Source organism: Schistocerca americana, chromosome 2, assembly GCF_021461395.2.
Source record: "Schistocerca americana isolate TAMUIC-IGC-003095 chromosome 2, iqSchAmer2.1, whole genome shotgun sequence".
NCBI classification, from domain to species: Eukaryota; Metazoa; Arthropoda; class Insecta; order Orthoptera; family Acrididae; genus Schistocerca; species Schistocerca americana.
Genome location: NC_060120.1, coordinates 202,860,820 through 202,875,298, shown reverse-complemented (window position 1 = coordinate 202,875,298; position 14,479 = coordinate 202,860,820). Strand labels below are relative to the sequence as shown.

Below are 14,479 nucleotides of genomic sequence, written 5' to 3'. Positions count from 1 at the left end.
GCCCTTTGCTCTTCCTTATCTATATAAACGATTTCGGAGACAGTCCGCGCAGCCCTCTTAGGTTGTTTGCCGATGAAGCCGTCTTTTATCGACTAATAAAGGTAATCGGAAGACCAAAAAAAGTTGTAAAAGGATTTAGAAAAGATACCTGAATGGTGCGAAAATTGGCAGTTGACCCTAAATAACGAAACGTGTGAGGTTGTCCACATGAGTGCTAAAAGGAATCCGCTAAACTTCGGTTACACGATAAATCAGTCAAATCTTATGGCTGTAAATTCAACTAAATACCGAAGAATTACAATTACGAACAACTTACATTGGAAGGAATACATAGCAAATGTTGTGGGGAAGGCTAACCAAAGACTGCGTTTTATTGGCAGGACACTTGCAAGATGTAACAGATCTACTAAGGAGACTGATTACACTACGCTTGTCCGTCGTCTTTTAGAATACTGCTGCGTGGTGTGGGATCCTTACCAGTCAGGATTGACGGAGTACATCGAAAAAGTTGAAAGAAGAGCAGCACGTTTTGTATTATCGTGAAATGTACGAGAGTGTCACTGAGATGATTCAGGATTTGGGCTGGACATCATTAAAACTAAATCTTTTTTCCTTGGAACGGAATCTTCTCACGAAATTCCAATCACCAATTTTCTCCTCCGAATGCGAAAATATTTTGTTGACACTGACTTACATAGGAAGAAACGATCACCACGGTAAAATAAGGGAAATCAGAGCTCGTACGAAAAGATATAGGTGTTCGTTCTTTCGCGCGCTATACGAGATTGGAATAATAGAGAATTGTGAAGGTGGTTCGATGAACCCTCTGCCAGGCACGTAAATGTGATTTGCAGAGTATCAATGTAGTTGTAGATGTAGATGTAGACCTATAGAAATTCGATTCTTAAAGTTAGAGATATTCTGCTCTATAGTTACAAGTAATGATTACCTGACAAGCACTTTAGTCATTCACGGCCAGGTAGTGATATCTATTGAACTTATTTCACGTAACGTATGTGAATGTTGATAGTCATGTTTACTCAACGAAGCGCATTTATGACTTTTTATATTTTCTGAACTGGTTATTCCACTGCCTCGAAAGCATAAAACGATGCCCACGTTTCTTTTCACCTATAGTTAATTTTGACTCTTCGTTTTAGCTACTGACAAGGTAATGTTTCTACGTTGACTCCAGTTACTGCTTCTCGCCCCTTGGTGCATCTCGCGCGCTGTTTCGTGGCAGTATTTCCTGTTTCCGCGCTATTGATATCTCTTCACTAGTTCAGCGACGTGTTCTATAACTTACAGTACCATGCAACTGCTATAAGAGCCGCTAGATACAAATCTTTCACGAAAAATATTTGCGACCTGCAGACATTCCAGTAAGAGTTGTTTCACTATAATATAATTATGCCCACACTTCTTTTCCTCCAAATTCACTTTGAGATACTTAATACTAGCTAATAATTGAGAACTGCCGTTGCACTTACTCCAGTCACAGGTACATTTTGCACTTCGTTTTTGCTGACAGGTTCCCTGTAACATGCTAGTGACATCACTACAGCTGTCTGGAGATTAATTTCCAAATTTATCCTCCACAGAGCCACTTGTCGTTGATATTAACTTAACTTGCTTATCATTAGGTTTTTAAATATTACTTAGTACGTTGCTTAGGTGCCCCTAAATTTCTGATTGTGCGTTGTGACAACTACGTTGTATACGGTTTTGTTTTACCATTTTATCGTACTTCAACCCATACCCTAAGACCTGTTTCAAGATATGCATGTCATTAGTTGATTAGCTCCAGTTCTGGCATGATGTTAGCAGTTGTTGTTTGGATGCTTTACACTATTTTTGTACAGGCACTTCGAACCACATGTAAGAATTTGTGAGCTGTTTTTGTATTAATCGATTCATTATTGTATTATTAATTGTTCTTGTATTTTTTTCAGGAGCACGGTAGTATGTTGTATGCATCTTACTGTTTATGCTCGCAAAGAAAGCGATAGATGTACACTGAAGCGCAAAAAAAAAGAAAAAACAAAAAATGGTATAGGCACACGTATCCAAATACAGAGATACGTAAACAGGCAGAATACAGAGCTACGGTCGTTAACGCCTATATAAGACAAGAAGTGTATGGTGCAGTTGTTAGATCGGTTGCTGCTGCTACAAACGCAGTTTATCAAGAGTTAAGTGGGTTTGGACGTGGTGTTATAGTCAGGGCACGAGTGCCGGGACACAGCATCTCCGAGGTATCGATGAAGTGGGGCTTTTCCCGTAAGACAATTTAAAGCGTGTACCGTGAATTTCAGAAATCCGGTAGATTATCGAATGGCCGACATCGCTGCGGCCGGGAAAAGATCATGGAAGAAAGTGACCAACGACGACTGAAGAGAATCGTTAAGTGTGGCAGAAATACAACCCTTCCGCAAATTGCTCTAGATTTCAATGCTGGGCCATCAACAAGTGCCAGCATGCGAAAAATTTAACGAAACATCATCGACATGGGCTTTGGGGCCGAAGGCCCACTCGTTTAACATTGATGACTGCACGACACAAGGCTTTACGCTTCGCCTGAGCCCTTCAACGCCGACAGCAGTCTGTTGATAACTGGAAACATGTTGCCTGGTCGGACAAGTCTCGTTTCAAATCGTATGGAGCGGATAGACGTGTACGGGTATGGAAACAACCTCATGAATCCATGGACGGTGCATGTCGGCAGGGGACTGTTCAAGGTGATGGAGGCTGTTTAATAGTGTGGAGCGTATGCAGTTGGAGCGAAATGGGACTCCTGATACGTCTAGATACCACTCTGACAGGCGACACGTACGTAAATATCCTGTCTGATCACCTGCATCTGTTAATGTCCATTGTGCATTCCGACGGATCTGGGAAATTCGAGCAGGACAGTGCGACATCCGACACGTCCAGAATTGCTGCAGAGTTGCTCCAGGAACACTCTTCTGAATTTAAACACTTCCGCTGGCCCCAAAACAGTCTATACATGAACATTATTGAGCAAATCTGGAAGGCTTTGCAACGTGTTGTTCAGAAGAGATCTCCACCCCCTCGTGCTATTACGGATTTAGGGACAGCCCTGCAGGATTCAAGGTGTCAGTTCCCGCCAGCACTACTTCAGACATTAGTCGAGACCAAGCGACAGCGTATTGTTGTACTTCTGCGTGCTCGCGCGGCCCTACATGATATTAGGCAGGTGTACCAGTTTCTTTGGCTCTTCAGTGTAAGTATGAACCATTTTCAACCTTTAAATTTTTAAACTCTTTTGAAACGTTTCGTCCTTAGTTTTAATATTTTTATCTAACCTCTATGAACCGTGGTAAAATTACTGTTTTGAAGAGCGCGCCGCAGCGCGTAGTGTGAAGCAGTCGCCCTCCGTTTCTGGCGGTGCGCCGCTGTGGCAATCGCAGCTTTGGTGTCTGCCTCTGGTGGGAAAGGGGAATGGTTGCTTGTTCAGGTGCATTTAAGGGGCGCTATGAGCTCGCCAGTCGGTCACTACACAGGATCTCATTGCTACACTCCGCACGAAACGCAACACCGCTCCTGGTCAGGATCGTGTCACCTGCCGCCACCTTCGTGAAGCTCCTGTCTCTTTCCTCTCTACCCTGGCCAGGCTCTATAATGTAGTCCTGTCCACTGGGTACTATCCCGGCCTGTGGAAAACCTCCCGTATCCTGATGTTCCTTAAACCTGGTAACCCGCCGTCCGCCGTCTCCTCCTACCGTCCCATCAGCCTTACCTCGGTCTTCAGCAAGGTCCTGGAATCTATCCTCACCCCGCCACATACACCAGCATCTCCGCCAGCACCGCCTCCTTCCCGTTACCCAGTGTGGCTTTCGCCCGTCCTTTTCTTCCGACGGCCTTCTCCTTCACCTCACTCATCTCCTTTCCCGTCGCTCCGCAATCCCTCTCCCTGGACTTCGAACATGCTTATGACCGCGTATGGCATTCTGGTCTCCTCTTCAAGCTCCAAACCTTCGCCCTTCCCATTAACTACGTCCGTCTGATCGGCTCATTTCTCTCCCACCGTCCTTCCTACGTCACCATCCACAACACGGATTCCTACACCTTTTTTCCCTCCGCCGGTGTGCCCCAAGGCTACGTACCTTCTATATGCGGCGGACATGCCACCGCCGTCACCCCCGTCCACCTTCTCCAGTTTGCCGATGACACCGCCTTCCTTGCCCTTGCCCCCACCCTGTAGCGCTCCCAACACCTTCTCCAACCCCATCTTGACCGGTTCACCGCTTGGTGCAACCAGTGGTTGCTCAAGATCAATCCCTCCAAAACCCAGGCGATCATTGTAGTCAAAACCACCCCTTCCTTCCGCCTCCTTGATTTCTATCTCACTGTCTATGGCCGTCCTATCGCCCTCACCCCCATCCTTAAGTACCTTGGCGTCACCCTCGACTGTCGACTCTCCTGGACCCCCCATCTCTGGACAATCCAAGCCAAGGCACGCTCCCGACTCCGTCTCCCCAAGCTCCTATCCGGCTGTACGTGGGGTCTGGACCCCTCCACCGTACTCCACACCTATAAATCCCCCATCCGCCCTATCCTTTGTTACGCCCATTCAGCCTAGATCTCCGCCCCCCTGCCTTTTATAAATCCATTCAAATCCTTGAACGCCATGCTCTCCGCCTCGCCTATCGCATCCGTCTCCCCTCCCCCATGCGGATCCTGTATGATCTCATTCCGTTCCCCCACCTCCTCCACTTCCTTGAAAGGATACGGATCCTGTACACCTCCCGCAAACTCGATCCTCCTCACCCGCTTGTCTCGCCCACCCTCTCCCGCCCCCGCCCGCTGCCGCACCTGTATTCCCACGTCGCACCTGGTCTCCATCTCTCCACCCTCCTTAGCCTCTCCCAAGGTGGCTTCCGCCAGCTCCCTCTCCCTGATGATGCCCTCCTCCCCTCCATCTACCCCTCCTACCAACTTTGATCCTCCCTCCCTCTTCCTGTTTTTGCTCCTTCTCTCCCTCTTCCCTCCATCCTCCATTTCTCCCCACTCCTCCCCCAGGCTTCCCCTCCCCTGTCCCTCTCCTCCTCCCCCCATCTCCTCAGCCATTTGCATCTTTGTTCTTCCCTCTCCCCCACCTCACCCTTCTTCCTCTCTTGGCAGGTCCCCAGACTCGCACACACTCAGTGGACATTCGCGCGCCGGAGATCGTCGCCATCAGTGTCTCGTGTGTGCCATCGTGTTTAGTGTTCAGTGTTCACCGTCACACTTCATCGTTCACCTGTGCCATCGCCATCTTCAGTGTTAGTGCATCGTGACACCAGTTTGTAGTGTGGATTATCGTCGAGTGTGAACGGCTCCGTGTTTCTCTTTATGTGTCTACTGTTTTCTTACCCACCGTTATGCCACATCTGTGTATTCTTTCTGTTGTTTATTTATCTACTAGATGGCTGAAGAGCGGCGTAACGTGCTGCTGACAGCCTGCCTGTTTGTACGGGTTTGAAAATAACAATAAAGAAAAAAAAAAAACTCGCCAGTCGGTCAGTCTGGGTCAGTCTCTCGTCCCCACCTTGCTAGTCTGTCTCTCGTCCGCATTTGTTAGGCAGTTAGTGTCTGTCTGTCGTTCGGAGTGCTAGTATGTCTGTCGTTCGGATCAACCTTTAAAGCCGGCAAAATGAGAGTCTTTCCAATCCACCAGTAAGAGAACTCAGCGAGTGGTCACCCGGTTGGGGCTTAGTTCCTGCGTCTGAGTCTGCGCGTTAGGCCGCCAGTTTGCTCGAGTTTGCTCAGGCAATGGTCATTGGCGGTTGGATCGATCAGTTGGTCGGTCGCACACTGAGACACTGCTCTCGTGTCGACCGCGAAGTCACTACCCCTCGCTATACGCCGCGGCCCAATGGACTCACGTGGCGACCTCACATGCGCCGACGCTCAAGACGGATACGTCATCTTGTGTCTCAGTGCGTGACCGACCAACCGATCGATCCAACCGCCAATGACCATTGCCTGAGCAAACTCGAGCAAACTGGCGGCCTAACGCGCAGATTCAGATGCAGGAACTAAGCCCCAACCGGGCGACCACTCGCTGAGTTCTCTTACTGGTGGAGTGGAAAGACTCTCATTTTGCCGGCTTTGAAGGTTGATCCGAACGACAGACATACTAGCACTCCGAACGACAGACAGACACTAACTGTCTAACAAATGCGGACGTAAGACAGACTAGCAAGCTGGGGACGAGAGACTGACCCAGACTGACCGACTGGCGAGCTCATAGCGCCCCTTACATGCTCGTGAACAGACAACCTCTGCCCCTTTCCCACCAGAGGGAGACACCAAAGCTGCAATTGCCACAGCGGCGCCACCGCCAGAAACGGAGGGCGACTGCTTCACAGTACGCGCTGCGGCGCGCTCTTCAAAAATGTTCAAATGTGTGTGAAATATTATGGGACTTAACTGCTAAGGACATCAGTCCCTAAGCTTACACACTACTCAACCTAAATTACCCTAAGGACAAACACACACACCCATGCCCAAGGGAGGACTCGAACCTCCGCCGCGCTCTGCAAAACAGCAATTTTTACCACGACTCACTCTACTTATTTGTGGTGTATTTTCCTGTACAGGCATCTGAATAGCCGGTTAAGAAATTGAATTTCTTTTATGCAATTGGTTGATGATTATTTCGAATTATAACGGAGATTATGCTGAAAAATAGGGTTTGTAGTCAAGAGAGTGGAACATAGTGTGGTGTACTGTAATCGTGAATAAAGCAAACCTGCTTTCAGAAAGAAAAAACGTGTCGCATACTTATTGAACACCCTTCGCACATACATACATTTTTATAACATGTTTCATGAACGCAAGAGATTAGCAGCAATTTGGTAGCGGTCTCTAAAAAAACTTTTTCACATCCTTGAAACAGTCATGGACTTATAGCAGTCATTAAGGCTTCAGAAATGTTATCAGCGTCTGAAAGCAGAACTTACACTGAGGAGCAGCTGACGGCGCCGCCGAGAGGTCAATAAAAACGGGCGTCTGCTGCGCCCGCCTTTCCCGTGGCAGCGGGCGGTAAGCGGATTTGTGAGGCGCGGGGGTCCCGCCCGCTGCAAGAACCCAGAGCGCCAGAGGGAGGCGCTCCAGCCACCGGCAGAGGAATGGCTGCGCTGTCCGCTCCTGTCCCTGCTGAGTACGCCGTCCCTGCTAAGCCGAGCGGCCAGGGCCGGCTTCTTGCCGCTTCGGTGACCCGCCACGCGGGCACTTCGCCCTCCAGAGCCTATGAGGCCTGGCACGGTCGCCAACTGGCCGGCCAGAACCTGTGGCCACCGGCGGAGAACTTAGTTTGCAAACTTTTCGTGGTTCTCCTCCTAATATCTTAATAACCCTTTGGCAACTGCAGATGGGGTCTGCATTCCGGGATGAGGCGTGTTTTGTTATGGCTGCACTTCTCGCCAAATGTTGCTGAAAGACGGCGATCCGGCCAAAATAAAATACTTGCGTTTTTTTTTTTTTGAGTCTTCAGTCTTCTGACTGGTTTAATGCGACCCGCCACGAATTTTTCTCCTGTGCCAACTTCTTCATTTCAGAGTAGCACTTACAACCTATGTCCTCAGTTATTTTCTCGATGTACTGGAATCTCTGTCTCTACACACGATACCTGGGCATCATCACTGATGAGAAGTGGAATTTTGAGAAACACATCGAAGCTGTAACCCAGAAAGCCCTTCAAACACTGAACAATCTCATATCCATAGGACATAAAAGATTTCATCTTACACCTCACCTCATAATAGTATATTAACATCAATAGTGGGTTACGGCTCGGGAGTCTGGGCACACAGGCTCACGAGGGTTGTGCCCGCCATGACAGTGAGAAGGGTTCAAAGGAACATGATACTTAGATCGGTAGGGGCTTACAGAACATCACCAGGGGGAGCACTACTGGTCATAATGGGGCTTTGCCCCCTGGACATCAAAATCCGAGAGCAGGCTGCATGGTTCTGGATTAAGAAGGGAAATGCAACAAAAATAGAGGAGATATTAGGCATTGGGGCAGGGGACAAGGGTGAGATTCGGCAAAGGGGGGAACAACTATGGCAAGAACTGTGGAACACGGATGAAACAGGGCATAGGACATATGAACTGATTCCAAGCATTAGGGAACGACTAAATACGAAATACTTTGAACCCACCAGAGGACTAATCCATTTTCTCACTGGATATGGGCGTTACCCGACGTACTTACATCGGTTCGGGAAAAGGGCCACACCCGCGCGTGAATGTGGTGAACCGGAGGGCACTCCCGATCATGTGATTTACGAGTGCCCCCTCTTCAATGATGTTGCTTCCACACTACGTGACCAACTACCCCATCATTACACATACCACCTGATAAGACAACAAGACACCTTCCAAACATTAAATAAACTTGCTGACGAGGTATCACGAAAAGTGCTAAGAGAATACATGAGGGAACTAAACTAAATAGCACAGATTACAATAAACACGCGCCCTACTCCCATACCGCCTGCGCGTGGATAGGCCGACCCTATAGTCTGGAATCCACCACGTACGCAATTAGGGGGAGTGGGGTATAAAAACAACAAGGACTGGACAGCACAGATTACTTTAAACACGCGCCCTACTCCCATACCGCCTGCGCGTGGATAGGCCGACCCTATAGTCTGGAATCCGCCACGTACGGGATTAGGGGGAGTGAGGTATAAAAACAACAAGGACTGGACAATGCACCGGAATTGACTTAGGTTAGAACTAGTTAGTAGAAATTAGACTAGGAATCTAGAATTAGGAACCTGCAGCGATTAACATCCTGGCCTGCCCAGTGTCAGGGGCACGTCCATCGGGATTAGCTCGATGGGCAAGGCAATAAAGTAGATTTATATATTTCTGACACATCTGTGACGCTGCAGGAAGTAGAAGTAGGGTTAGTTAAAATCTTAGAAGTTAAAAACTAATATGCGTATATAGCTGCCCATTGTAATTAGAGTATAGCTGTAGCTCACAACTTAATATATTGTAATTAGCTGCTAATTGTAACTAACATTTAGAAAGTAAGACCCACTAATCACATAAGGAAGTGGGTTGTGATGTATAATTATTATTGATGGTAAATAAATATTTGAAAAAAAAATCTCTGTCTTCTGCTGCAGTTCCCTTTAGGACAATGGAAGTTATTCCCCGATGTCTCAACAGATGTCCTATCATCCTGTCCCTTCTCCTTACCAGTGTTATCCATATATTCCTTTCCTCTCCGATTCTGCCCAGAAACTCCTTGTTTGGAATGTGCAATATACTCTACACTTAAGTGGAGAGTATATTACACGTTCCACGTAAGTTAGTCAAAAATAAACATGGCATGAATAAAGAACGCATAATCGAACATGGCGTTCAACCAGATAAGTTTTTAATGATCTGAGATTACAGTATTACCTGTCGAAACCGGTCAATGAAAAAAGTTTTGAACGTGATATTGACTATAAAGAAATATTTAAAACTCATGCAGATCAAACACATACAGATCGCTCCTTCTAATTTCTCATTACGAGAAACGTCAGTCAAATTCTCTATGCATATGTGAGTGTAAAACTACAGAATGAGGGTCTGCCTGACCTGTGCGTGGTGGCGAGTGCAAGTCCTGCCCGCCGGGAGCAGCACCAGGCTGTGGTTGCAGGCAGCCACCTCGAGGGGTAGGAACACCAGGCCGCCGTCCGATCTGCAACAACACGGGCACAAACATCTTCCACACAGGCGTCTCGTAAAAGTCATGGGAGGGTACTCATACTTGTACGACGGGCAGTTGGAAAGTTTCAGTTATTACCTCGAAAGAACAAAGTTACATTACTAATTACTTGTTTGTTCCTGCAGTCTTCCATGACAGAGTAGAGTGGCATGCCGACCGAGGAGCCCAAACAAAATGGCGGAGCAGTATCTTGCAGTAATTCGTTATCTGCATTTCAACGCTACAACAGTCGATGCTGAGTAGACAGAAGCGTACGCCGACAACGCACCATCACCTGAAGCAGTGTGATCGAAAAAGTTCGAACAAAGTAGAAAGATGAGTGACCAGCTCTCTGTGAGGGACCGGTAAAAAGCGAAAAACCTGTCATCCGTCAGTTTCAGCATCCCGCACGCCATTGTTCACACCATTCAAAACGGCATCCCAACCGTGGCAGCAACGGTAATGTTATAACTATGTCACGCCAGCTCACATCTATAGCCACCTAATCACCATGGAAGAGTGTTGCGGGCATCACTATGACCCCGAGACTCTGTGCAAAGCAAGCAGTGGAACGTGTATGTTCACTACTGCCCGAGAATGCGTTGACCCATCCATCATTGGTCACAATGATGCTGAGTGTTTCTTGTTGCTTTCATAGTGCTGCAGCACAAGGAGATAGAACAGGAACGGGAGAGTAAAAAATTATCTAAGGTCTCACAGACTAGGGTTGCTTCAGTGCACGAATGTCTCAAAACAAGCCAACTGCATGGTGTAAACATTTCGAGAAAATTAGTCACCAAGAGTGTGATAATGATACTTCCGTGTGAGAGTGCGAGCGAGCTCAGCAGAGAAATGTAAGACAAGCACACACAGCACTCCCTTCATTGCCCTTGTGACATTAAGTAAGATGCACTAGATGAAATGCAACAACGCTTGTCGAGGACCTGGTGTAGCAGTTAAGGTACTGAAACAAATCCGTTAACGAAATGTAGTGGGACTAGAGACCGCTGACCACATCTCATAAACTGGACCAATTACGAATGATTCTACACTGATACTTTGTAAATCACACTTAAGTGCCTGGGAGAGGGTTCATCGAACCACCTCCACAATAATTCTTTATTAATCCACTCTCGAACAACGCTCGGAAAAAACGAACATCTATATCTTTAATTTGAAAGTCGTTCCTCCCGATGTAGGTCGGCGTCAACAACATATTTTCGCATTCGGAGAAGAAAGCTAGAGTTCGAAATTTCGTGAGAAGATTCCACCCCAAGAAAAACGCCTTTGTTTTAATTATGTCCACCCCAAGTCCTGTAACATGTCCGTGACACTGTCTCTCCTATTTCACGATAATACAAAACGTGCTGCTCTTCTTTGAACTTTCGCGATATACTCCGTCAACCCTATTTGGCAAGGATCCCATACTGCGCAACAGTACTCGAAAAGAGGACGGACAAGCGCAGTGTAGGCAGTCTCTTCAGTAGAGCTGTTACATTTTCTAAATGTCCTGTCAATAAAACGCAGTCTTTGGTTTGCCTTCCCCACGACGTTTTCTATGTGTTCTTTCCAGTTTAAGTTATTCGTAATTGTAATTCGTAGGTGCTTAGTTGAATTTACGGCCGTTATATATTTGACTGATCTATCGTGTAACCGAAGTTTGACGCATTCCTTTTGCCACTCGTTTGGATGACCTCACACTTTTCGTTAGTTAGGTCAATCGCCGATTTTCGCACCATACAGATACATTTTCTAAATCGTTTTGCAATTTGTTTTGATCTGTTGACGACAGCATAATTTGCAAACAACATAAGACGGTTGCTCAGATTGTCTCCTAAATGGTTTATATGGATAAGGCACAGCAAGGAGTCCAAAACACTGCATTGTGGAACGGCAAAAATCACTTCTGTTTTACTCGATGGCCTTCCTTCAGTTACTACGAATTGAGAACTTTCTGACAGGAAATCACGAATCCGGTCACATTGTTGTTGTTGTGGTCTTCAGTCCAGAGACTGGTTTGATGCAGCTCTCCTTGCTACTCTATCCTGTGCAAGCTTCTTCATCTCCCAGTACCTTCTGAGTCTGTTTAGTGTATTCATCTCTTGGTCTCCCTCTACGATTTTTACCCTCCGCGCTGCCCTCCAATACTAAATTGGTGATCCCTTGATGCCTCAGAATATGTCCTACCAATAGATCCCTTCTTCTAGTCAAGCTGTACCACAAATTTCTCTTCTCCCCAATTCCATTCAATACCTCCCCATCAGTTATGTAATCTACCCATCTGATCTTCAGCATCCTTCTGTAGCATCACATTTCGAAAGCTTCTATTCTCTTTTTGTCTAAACTATTTATCGTCCACGTTTCACTTCCATACATGGCTACACTCCATACAAATACTTTCAGAAAAGACTTCCTGACACTTAAATCTATACACGGTGTTAACAAATTTCTCTTCCTCAGAAACGCTTTCCTTGCCATTGCCAGTCTGCATTTTATATCCTCTCTACTTCGACCATCATTAGTTATTTTGCTCCCGAAATAGCAAAACTCATTTACTACTTTAAGCGTCCAGAATGAGATTTTCACTCTGCAGCGGAGTGAGCGCTGATATGAAACATTTACTTTACTTTTACTTTAAGCGTCTCATTTCCTAATCTAATACACTCAGCATAACCTAGTTTAATTCGACTACATTCCATTATCATCGTTTTGCTAGTGTTGGTGTTCATCTTATATCCTCCTTTCAAGACACTGTCCATTCCTTTCAGCTGCTCTTCCAGGTCCTTTGCTGTCTCTGACAGAATTACAATGTCATCGGCGAACCTTAAGGTTTTTATTTCTCCTCCATGGATTTTAATTCCTTCTCCTAATTTTTCTTTTGTTTCCTTTACTGCTTGCTCAATATACAGTTTGAATAACGTCGGGGATAGGCTACAATCCTGTCTCACTCCCTTCCCAACCACTGCTTCCCTTTCATGCCCCTCGACTCTTATAACGGCCATGTGGTTTCTGTACAAATTGTAAATGGCCTTTCGCTCCCTGTATTTTACCCCTGCCACCTTCAGAATTTGAAAGAGAGTATTCCAGCCAATATTGTCAAAAGCTTTCTCTAAGTCTACAAATGCTACAAACGTAGGTTTGCCTTTCCTTAATCTGTTTTCTGAGATACGTCGTAGGGTCAGTATTGCCTCATGTGTTCCAATAATTCTACGGAATCCAAACTGATCTTCCAGTTTTCCATTCGTCTGTAAAGAATTCGTGTTAGTATTTTGCTGTCGTGGCTTATTAAACCTGCTTTCTTTGGAATTGGAATTATTATATACTTCTTGAAGTCTGAGGGTATTTCGCCTATCTCACACATATTGCTCACTAGATGGTAGAGTTTTGTCAGGGCTGGCTCTCCCAAGGCTATCAGTATTTCTAATGGAATGTTGTCTACTCCCGGGGCCTTGTTTCGACTTAGGTCTGTCAAACTCTTCACGTAGTATCGTATCTCCCATTTCATCTTCATCTACATTCTCCTGCATTTCTATAATATTGTCCTCAAGTACGTCTTCCTTGTATAGACCCTCTATATACTCCTTCCACCTTTCTGCTGTCCCTTCTTTGCTTCGAAGTGGGTTTCCATCTGAGCTCTTGATATTCATGCAAGTGGTTCTCTTTTCTCCAAAGGTCTCTTTAATTTTCCAGTAGGCTGTATCTATCTTACCCCTATTGATATACGCCTTTACATCCTTACATTTGTCCTCTACCCATCCCTGATTAGCCATTTTGCACTTCCTGTCGATCTCATTTTTGAGACGTTTGTATTCCTTTTTGCCTGCTTCATTTACTGCATTTCTGTATTTCATCCTTTCATCAATTAAATTCAGTATGTCTTCTGTTACCCAAGGATTTCTATGAGCCCTCGTCTTTTTACCAACTTGATCCTCTGCTGCCTTCACTATTTCATCTCTCAAAGCTACCCATTCCTCTTCTACTGTATTTCTTTCATCCATTCTTGTCTATCGTTCCCTAATGCTCTCCCTGAAACTCTCTACAACCTCTGTTTTAGTCAGTTTATCCAGGTCCCATCTCCTTAAATTCCCACCTTTTTGCAGTTTCTTGAGTTTTAATCTACAGTTCATAACCAATAGATTGTGGTCAGAGACCACATCTGCCCCTGGAAATGTCTTACAATTTCAAACCTGGTTCCTAAATCTGTCTTGCCATTATATAATGTATCTGAAACCTGACAGTATCTCCAGGCTTCTTCCATGTATACAACCTTCTTTTATGATTCTTGAACCAAGTGTTAGCTATGATTAAGTTATGCTTTTGTGCAAAAGTCTACCAGGCGGCTTCCTCTTTCGTTCCTTACTCCCATTGCATATTCACCTACTACGTTTCCTTCTCTTCCTTTTGCTAATATCGAGTTCCAGTCACCCATGACTATTAAATTTTCGTCTGCCTTCACTTTCTGAATAATTTCTTTTATGTCATCATACATTTCATCAACCTCTTCGTCATCTGCGGAGCTAGTTGGCATATAAACTTGTACTACAGTGGTAGGCGTGAGCTTGGACACAATAATGCGTTCACTATGCTGTTTGTAGTAGCTTACCCGCATTTCTATTTTTTATCATTATTAAACCTACTCCTGCATTACCCCTATTTGATTTTGTATTTATAACCCTGTTCTGGTTAGTGTTACAAGGCCAGATCAGTGAATCATCCAGACTATTGCGCCGGCAACGACTGAAAAGGCTGCTGCCTCTCGTA

General features: G+C 45.7%; 1 protein-coding gene across 1 annotated transcript in view; it reads right to left on the bottom strand.

Annotated features, from left to right (window-relative positions):
• Nucleotides 1-10,134, bottom strand: part of LOC124593877 (probable G-protein coupled receptor 158) — a 343,981-nt gene extending 333,847 nt beyond the window's left edge. Inside the window, exons 1-2 of the mRNA XM_047132224.1 lie at nucleotides 10,100-10,134; nucleotides 9,610-9,712 (exon numbers count right to left, since the gene is read on the bottom strand). Of these exons, the coding sequence (XP_046988180.1) occupies nucleotides 9,610-9,712; nucleotides 10,100-10,134 (138 nt within the window). The remainder of the gene's footprint in view (nucleotides 1-9,609; nucleotides 9,713-10,099) is intronic.
• Between the last annotated feature and the right edge of the window lie 4,345 nt (nucleotides 10,135-14,479).